At 42.0% G+C, this 9,381-nt stretch overlaps 1 protein-coding gene across 7 annotated transcripts in view; it reads right to left on the bottom strand.

The window, feature by feature from the left end:
• Positions 1-9,283, bottom strand: part of LOC114042780 — a 19,094-nt gene extending 9,811 nt beyond the window's left edge. For 2 of the 7 annotated variants that reach the window (XM_027861491.1, XM_027861490.1), the window contains exons 1-6: positions 9,030-9,277; positions 6,082-6,159; positions 5,952-5,984; positions 3,513-3,596; positions 2,623-2,720; positions 1,082-1,254 (exon numbers count right to left, since the gene is read on the bottom strand). In XM_027861491.1, the coding sequence (XP_027717292.1) occupies positions 1,082-1,254; positions 2,623-2,720; positions 3,513-3,596; positions 5,952-5,984; positions 6,082-6,159; positions 9,030-9,098 (535 nt within the window). In that variant the 5' untranslated portion in view covers positions 9,099-9,277. Of the gene's footprint in view, positions 1-1,081; positions 1,255-2,622; positions 2,721-3,512; positions 3,597-4,402; positions 4,755-5,951; positions 5,985-6,081; positions 6,160-9,029 lie in introns of those variants that run through there. The other 5 variants (XM_027861492.1, XM_027861494.1, XM_027861493.1 and 2 more) reach the window with 5 other exon arrangements.
• Between the last annotated feature and the right edge of the window lie 98 nt (positions 9,284-9,381).

Below are 9,381 nucleotides of genomic sequence, written 5' to 3'. Positions count from 1 at the left end.
AGGTCATACCAGACTGACCCAAGTTCTCAACCACAGGTCATACCAGATTGACCCAAGTTCTCAACCACAGGTCATACCAGATTGACCCAAGTTCCTTTTCTGATGGGATTCCTTGACTAGCAGACGAAGGAAATGCTGTGGATGTAATTTACCTGGACTTCAGCAAAGTTCATATAGAGAAGATGGGGAGAGAAAGGTTAGATGAGAATACAATCAGATGGATTCAAAACTTGTTGGATGGTGGGATTCAGATAATTTTTCAATGTCAACATGGCAGGGAGACTCTCATGGAGCACTCCAGCCATTTGTGCTTGGTCCTGGGTTATTTGACATTTTTATTAGTGACTTGAGTAAAGGACTAGATGGTATCCTCATCAAAAGTATTGATGATACAAAATGCTTCTCAAGCCAGGAAGAACTTCCTAACAATTAGAGGTTTCCACAAGAATTGCCTTGGGAGATGGTGGGATGCCCCTCCTTGGAGGTCTCCAAACAGAGGCTGGGTGACCACTTACCCATATGTTATAGTGAGGATTCATTTTGTGTATTGATTGGACTAGATAACCATTGAGCTCCCTTCCAACTCCCAAATTCTATGACTTTGCTTTTGTATCTCCCCAGTCCTCTAGTTTGGGAATCTCAGAATCAATGGATTCTTCTTCTTCTTTTTTTTTTTTTTACCACATTCTCCTTTATTTTTCAACAAAAAAGAAGTATATTGGAAGCCCTTCAGTAGGTGAGAGTTTGAGGCTAATGCCACCTAAATGCCATTGGGGATTACAGGGCACAAGTCCAAAGCTGGGTATTCAAAACCACATTTAATTGGGTCCTGAGATCATACCAAGGCATACCAAAAGCCTAGGCTTTTCTCTCCACAAGTCACTAGAAACACTCATGGGAGTAGCACATTTTGCACCCCCACCCCAATCCTCTGCTGCTCTAAGCCTGATGATTCACTGATAGAAATTTAAAATAAAAAATGACTCATATCCAGGACTTATTGGGATGGGAGTGGAGTATTCCCTTCCATGGCCTCTTGTTACAGATACTTAAGCTGGGGAATGCCCAAAGGACAGCTTACTTGGCACAGCATGGTAGGGTCTGATTTCCAACATCTCTTCTGGGATTAAGCTATTCATGGTCTTGGCTGGAGAGGGAAAGTTCTCCTTGGCAGATGACTGGCTTTTGCTTAGTTCTTCCTCACCAAGTGCAGTCCCAGGTAACGCTTCTCCAGATGGCCTTGGAAAGTCACTCCTACCAAAAACAGTGCCCCCTCCCCAGTGAACCTCCTACAGGTTAGCAGAGTCTATAGACCGTGCCTACAAAGTCAAGGGGACTGAAGAAGAAGCAGGAAGAGAGAGGCCCAAGTACCCCAAGTATGAAGGGTTAGTTTAGAAAAGGCATCAGAACCTGTGTTCCCCAGAGATAAGAGGAATGGACAAAGGGGTGGATAAAGATACAAAAAATTTTTTTTGAGGTAGAAAGAATGTAAGTAGAGGCAATCTGGGCCTGAGGGTCTCCTCATTAAGGTAGAAATTGACTTCATCTTCTGCCTGGAAGGTTGGGAGATGGAGATTGGGAGCTTAAGAATGGAAAAATTTTAGGACAGGCCTTGTGGGGGATGCAATAGAGTCTATAAAAGCAAATAAAATGATTGCTGAATCAGAAAATGAAGTGAAAAAGAGTCAGAGGGGCTATGTGTGCCTCGTTATAAACCCACACATTTGCCTGTCACCACTCACATATGGCAGATTATAGCAGCTTTCATTCTGTCTGAAATGAAAATCCACCCTAGGAGAGTCTTCTTTACTTTCAGGCACATTGATAAACTCAGTCTCTACTCTGGTTGCACTTTTTTGGGGGGAGGGGGATGAAAAAAGCATTTATTCAACACTTACGATGTGCCAGGCACTGACTGAGGTAACGGCTGGATAATGTATAGATGCCTACATTCCTATGTGCCAAGCTCATGAAAATTACTTCACCTGAGAAACAACCTGGGGATGGTGGGAGGAGGGGGAGTGTTCCCTGAGAAGCTCAAAGAAAACCTGTGAATGTTCGAGTCTTCCAGATCTTAAGCCCAGAAACAAGAGAATCAAAGACTGCTCCTTCAAGGGGGTGGGGAAGTGACAAAACTGAAACCTTCCGGGTGAGAAAGAGGGGAAGTCAAACCTGTGACAAGGACTTTAAACTCTTTCAGGTTTACAAGGGGCCTATTTAAGTAACTCTGGAGCATTAATCACCATTTTGGAACCTGTCCAAAGCACCAACAGGAGGATAAGCTAACAGGTCCAGAGAAGGGAGCAATGGATTCACACATCCAGCTCCACCCAAAGACTCTACCATACCAGATATCCTGCTACTTAGAGTGGTTACCATGGTGGTGCAAGCACAGACTCCAGACTCTCAGGCTAGGTCCTGGCACCCTTGAGTTAATGACTCCCCTTAGCCAATCTTTCTCCAAGGCCAGTTATTGGAATCGTTGGTGCAGCAAGTGGAAAGGCCTGATATAGAAAGCCTGATAGTTTCCCTCCTTCAAGTCTTGTGTCCTGTCCACTATGCCACATTCTTGCTTTTCCAATTGGAATGTTATTCTATCCTTATGACATCACATTACTTTACCTTCCGTAGGCAGCCTGGCTGAGGTATGGCCCGATAAGCTGCATGGATTTCCATAAAGTTTCAATCCACATAGCACGAAGTTTGGGAGTCTCTGCAGCCTGCCAAAACAGTAAGTGTGAGGAACATCTGGCTGGCTTCTAAATCTCAGTGAACTTGACCCCAAAGCTGGTTAAAATCAATCACTACATGATCTTGTCACTCTTAGCTTCTCCAGCTCTCCCAGCTGGTGCCAACATGGGATGTGGCTTAGAGGAACCCTAGGGAAGGGGTTAGGAAAAGCCTGTGGTGATCCACCAGGATGAGGAGTGGGCCTGGAAAGTGTTTCAGAATTGCTGCAATCTCAAGGATTCTCAATGGAAAGGACATTTTATTTCCTAAGTTTTGCATTGAGTGGCCATTGTATGCCTGGAGATAGAAGTATTTGCAAAATACTTATGTTATTAATAATTAAGCTATAAGAAGGTTTTACCATAAAGTTCCTGAAAAGGCTTTAAGAGTAACAGCCAAGAAGTGCTTAATACATGTTTGTTTAACTTCAAGTACACAGGTTAGGCAGGAAACTAGGTGTGTAGGCTCTTTCTCTGTCATATTAGGCTGTGGACTGAACAGGTCAGGAAGCCCAGTCAGCTTCCACCTTTCTCTTAGGGGAGAGGAGCCTGGGTTCGTCAGTGACAGCACAGCATAGAGACCTTCATTCTCCTGCATGAAGTGCCGTCTGTAGCTCCAGTCTCAATGCCTGGCTGTTCCCACCTGGCATCTACAGGCAGCTGCATGCCTTTTAAAAGGGACATTGAGAAAAGTTGTCTGAAGGAGGGCAGAATTTAAAACAAAACATCCGGATCCCCACAATCCCACAGATTAGACAGTTGCCTTCACAGAAGCCACCTTACCAGAATTTTCTTCTTCCCATTTTTCATTGTAATCTCAAAGAGGTAATCACCATTCAGTGTACCAAATTCCCTCACAGCCTGCACCTAAGGAAAGGCTCACCTTATTCTGGGAATAATGACCAGTATACACAGTAATAATAAGTATTTTCACAATGCTTTTTTACTTTTCATAGGCTCATTAGAGCCTATGATCATGGATGTAAAGTTAGACAGAATGTTCGAAGCCATCAAGTACAACCCTCTCATTTTACAGATCAGGAGACTGAGGCACAGAGAGTTTAAGCAACTTGCCCAGGGTTATGAAGCTAGGAGGTGTTTGAGGTAGGATGAGGACCCTGGTCTGCTTGGTCTCCCTGCCTAAGTCCTCCCCACTGAAGTCTCTCCTCCACTCAGCTGTCAAATTAATCTTCCTAAAGCACAGATCTCACCATGTCATCCCCCACTTAATAAACTCCCAAGGCTCTCCATCACTTTCAGGATCAAATATAAAATTACATTTAACATTCAAAGCCCTTTGCAACTTGGCACCCTCCTACCCTTCCAGTCTTCCTCCTCCTTACTCCCCCCATATACTCTACGATCCAGTGACACTATTGCTATTTCTCAAACAAGAGACTCCATCTCGGGGCATTTTCACTTGCTGTCCCCCATCCCTGGAATACTCTTCCTCCATATCTCTACCTCCTGGCTTCCCTGGTTTTCTTCAAGTATCAGATAAAATCCATCTTCTACAACAAGCCTTTCCTGATCCCCCTTAAAGCTAGTGCCTCTCCCCTGTTGAGATATATATCTATATAGCTATATATACACACATATATACACATATACATATACACACATACATACACATACATGTATACATATATATTTCCAATCTATCCTGTACATACCTTATTCGTAAATAGTTCTGTGCATGTTGTCCCCCTCATTAGACTGTGAGCTCCTTGAGGGCAGGGACTGTCTTTTGCCTTTCTTTGCATCCCTAGTGCTTAGCACAATGCCAGGCACATAGTAGGTGTATTGACTGATCGACTTTAGGTCCAATGCCCTATCCGCCATGCTATACTCCTGATTTTCTAGTTGGGTTTGCATGCTATTCTATTTTCATGGCATCTCATAACTTTACAGGTATGAAAACTGGGGCACAGAACGATCAGTCCAAGATCAGAAATAGTCAACAGCCAAGCTGGTACTGCTGACTTCTATCCCCTGACACTCAGGTCAATTCACTTTCTGTAAAGCCTCTTGGATATGCTTAGATTTAACAAGTGTAAGAAAAACACATCTACCAGATAATGAAAAGAAACCCGGAACCTTCTTGCCAAGTGCCACGGAAGCTCTGATTATGCTCTGGTTCTGTCAAACAGACTTCACCTCATGATCTTGTCTTTAACTCTTTGCTTTCTGAAGGCAGAATACATAGAGGTGTTAGGGCAGGATTGTGTTACTGCTTGTATCCAGTCATGCATCTAGGGAATGAAGGGAGGAAACTGACTGAGGAAACCTTTCTGTTCCATTTTAACTAGGTTTCCAACTGCATGGTGTCTCTGTTACCATCACTGATGTCATTCAGTCATGTCCAACTTTCCATAACCCCATTTGGGGTTTTCTTGGTAAAGATACTGGAGTGGTTTGCCATTTCCTTCTCCAGCTCATTTGACAGATGAGGAAACTGAGGCAAATGGGGTTAAGCGAATTGCCCAGGGTCACACAGCTAGTGTCTGAGGCCAGATTTGAACTCAGGAAGAGAATTCTTCCTGACTCCAAGCCCACCACTGAGCCACCTGCATGGTGTTTTACAGAATGGCAATTCTAAAGAAACAGGTCCCTTAACTCACACTCCAGGTTTACTCTTAGCAAAAAGAGGGAGTAAATATGTGAATTCCAGAAGGCTGAGCCAATACCATTCCTCCTAGCTAGTCAAGAGCCAGCTCAAGTCCCAGTTGCTCCAAAGCTTCTTTGACTGTTTTCTGCCTGCAGTGATCACATTTGTCTAGAAAATTTGATAGACTGACAGACAGAGAGATAAACAGATAATACAGATATTGATATACCAGATAAATATATATGTATATATGTATATGTGTGTGTGTATATATATATGTATATATATGTATATATATAAACTATCTACTCTCTGGAAAAAATTGTTTCTACCATTTATTCCACTTAATTGTATACTGTATATACTATCCTGTGATAGACACGCTCTTTTCCACTCTCAGAGCCAGTAACTAGGGCCATTACTGTGTGAGCTGCCATGAGGAATGGAAAGATCAGGATTCTCTTCACCTTTCACTTGTACTGCCTGCACAAATGCCCATGTTTAAGATACCTACCCAGAATTTGCAGTATTCAAAGGAAGGCCTCTCTTAGGTCAGTCAAGCCCATGCTTTGGGGGCAGTTGAGTATCATTCTCATAAAACTCCATTTACTTACTGTGTGCATGTGGTATTGTCCTCGGAGGCAAGCCTGAAAACACACAGCACCATCTCAGAAATGGCTCTCAACCTTCTCTGATCAACAGGGCAGAAAATGAATAGAGGGCAAAAATAAAGCAAACACTTACTGCATCTCCACCCTTCTTCAGAAAGAAAGAGAAGGTAGTATTTTGAAGTTGGAACCAGTATTGCACCCACAAAAATTTCTAAAAGAAAAAAAAGTATTTTAAAAAAATCATTATAGGCCATCAGGTGTTCAATACTATGCTTTTATTATTTAGCAATTTATCAACATACCACATTTTAATAGTAAGGACAGTTCTGGGATTTGTCCAATAATAATAAAGTTTACATGCAAACACGTGTAAAGATTCTTATCCAAGATGTGGTTTTTTTTTCCTTCTTCAAGATGTGATTTTTCAAGGGAACTAAGTGATGTATGACTAGAGAAACATTTTTTCATACAGTGCTGGATCTGTGATTTGAGATGGGCATTCCATTCAAGTAGAGATTCGCATCTTTCAGGAAACAGCGAGTTTATGGGACTGGGAGTATAGTTCTTCAACTTCATTGGCAATGTGGCTGGGAGCAAGGGTTCCTTCTTCACCTTTTTTGTGTGTCTTGGACCCCTCGGGCAGGCTGATGAAGCCCAAGGACCTCTCCTCAGAATTGTGTTTTTAAATGCATAAAATAAAATGGAGAAGGTTACAAAAGGAAATCAATTATATTAAAATAGATTTATAAAAATATCAGAAGTTCAGGTCAAGAATCCCTGGTATAATGAAAAGAACATTGATTGGGGTCACAGTAAGAGAGGCCTGGGTACTGACACTTATCAGCTACATGACTATGGGCAAACAGCAACCTCTCTAGGCCTCACGTTTTTCACTCATAAGGTGAGGATGGATGATCCTTGCAGTTTTCTATCACACAGGGTGACTGGGAGGAAGCATGCTGTCAACCTTAAAGTACTGATGATGATGATGACAATGATGATGATAACGACGTACAGGTGGTATTGTTTGCATGAATCAGGAAAGGAAGCCATCATTGGCTGTTGAACCCAGAGCACTGTTCCACCTGCACCGGCTACTTTTTCTTTGCTACTTCACCACCTCCAGATGGTGCCTCCATCATCTGCTCCAGGTCACCAGAGCCAAGCACCGTATCTGAAAAGGACAGCCAGAAGCCAAAGTAGCTTTGAAAACTTCAGAAGGCTTTTCAGGTATTGTCAAAATTCTCCTGCCGGATTACCATGAAAATAAGGGCCAATTAATGTTCACAAAGAAATAGATTCCTTTTTTCTTTCTTCTTTTTTTTCTTACTGAAACAAACATCTTCATTTAACTTTTATTTGCATGTTAGTGTCACATTTACTCCATGCCCTACGTTGTTGCTTCCATTTTGTGGGGGGAGATTTTTTTCTTCTAAGTTTAGGAATGATTTGTTCCTTTTCAGGAAGAATCATCTCAGTGTGGCAAGGGGAACTCATGTATGAGCCCTCTGGGTATGCCTTCATACGTGGGGAGCTTTCTTCACCTGGATAAGCTCAACGAGCAGAGAATCCACATTCAGTCTCTTCAGTTCTACAGCTGTTTCCAAGCACACAAAGCAAGCACCTGAACATTTTTGTGGCCAACGACCCCATGTCCAGCCTCATCGCACATCTGCCAACTCCACCACGGTATCAATGGAAAAGAGCACGCTATATGTGCTCTGGGTGGCCTGGATAGTTTCACTGGAGTTCTTGAAGTGGACTCAGAGATCCGAACACCTTGACTTGCATGATTTTGTGGGATTCTCTGGAGCAAGAGATTGCCTCGTGATTTTAAATGATACCTAGGGCAACTCAAAGGATCTTTTTTTACTTTAAAATTTTTTTTTCTCTGCTTCCTCCTATTTATTTTCTTATTTACAATTTTAAATTGTTTTTATATTATTTTTGTTTCCAAATATATCCCTCCTTTTCCCAGGGGCTCATCCCTTGTAACAAAGAAAAAGGAAGGAAGGAAGGAAGGAAGGAAGAGCAGCTCTGCCAAACTAACCAGCACGTCCACAGGGTCTGATGGTCATAGTCAATATTGTACACTCAAGAGTTCCCCACAGCGATATCATGTGTCAGAACTTGAACTCAGGTCCTACTGACTTCCAAGCCAAGTCTCTACTGTCCCACACTGCCTCACTATGTTCCAATTATTTGAAAACTGTAAAATCTGACTAAATGCAAAATAACTTTTAAAAAAGGTAAACTACCGACAACAAATCATTAAAATAAAACATAACTGAAGGTTGTCCATCTCTTGAATTTGAGCAACAAACACACATTTTAAGGTCAGCCTTCACGTCGATCTGGCTAGGAAGCTGACTTCGGTGTATGTGCTGATGACAGCAGCTTCCCATTAGGGACTAGTCTACAAATTCCTAACATCTGTACAGACTTTGAGCTCACAAATGAGGCTGGATCTATCCTAACAGTGCGTGGACTTTATTCAACCACCAGGTCGTGCATTTTGTGTTCCTCTATTTTTCTATCTTTGCAGTTTTTTTTCCTTTTGAATTGGTCAAAGCTAAGGCACATTTTATTCCTACGTTCTGAATACATCATTTAGTAAAGTTTTATACCCTTTTAAAGAGCCAGAACACGTTAGTGCTACACAAAGATAAAGAACTTGTCCTTTCTCTCTATTAATTATTCAATGAGCAAAGACAGGAAGACCCGAGTTCTGCTACAGCCTCAGACACCTTTTAGTTGTAGGATCCTGGGCAAATCACTTGACCTCAGCCTGTTTCCTCACCAGTAAAATTGGGTTAATAATAACATCTACCTCCCAGGGTTGTTGTGAGGATAAAAAAAAATGTGTAGCACACTTTTCAAATGATAGTTATCATTATTATTATTATTATGATATCATTAAATTGCTTTAGAGGGAAAACACATCATTAAGGTTGTTTGGCTAGGGGTGTGTTGAAGGCATCAAATTTAAAAAATAAAAACAGAATTAAGATCTTCTTTCTCCTTTGAATAGTGAAATGTTTGTCTGTTGAGTTTTAATGAATAATTAGCTAGACCACTTACCATTTTATCTTTTCTTTTCTTCAGGAAACTTGCAAAAACCAAATCCTCTCCATGAGCCATTATTTCCATGTCCTTTCCCCTGTGCAGGTTTTCACCTTGACAGTCACTCCTGGTTCACCAGGGACATTTCCTCTTTTCCAGCTTTCCCCAGCAGGTGATAGGAGGAGCTGGGCACAGAACATTCCAAACTCATCTCACTTCCTCTTCTGCGGGTCTCAAAATAGAACCCAACCTGCCCTGTCTCCCTGCCCCCAACCTCTTCTAACTTTAGGGAGCACTTCTACCACAACATTTGAAAGCATTTACAAATAAATTAGGACACTTTGCTCCTAGGCTGTTTAGCCTCATGTCC

Source organism: Vombatus ursinus, unplaced genomic scaffold (assembly GCF_900497805.2).
Source record: "Vombatus ursinus unplaced genomic scaffold, bare-nosed wombat genome assembly UNPS02014768.1, whole genome shotgun sequence".
NCBI lineage: Eukaryota > Metazoa > Chordata > Mammalia > Diprotodontia > Vombatidae > Vombatus > Vombatus ursinus.
Note: the sequence above shows the minus strand (reverse complement) of the source record. Positions and strands in the feature narration are given on the sequence as shown.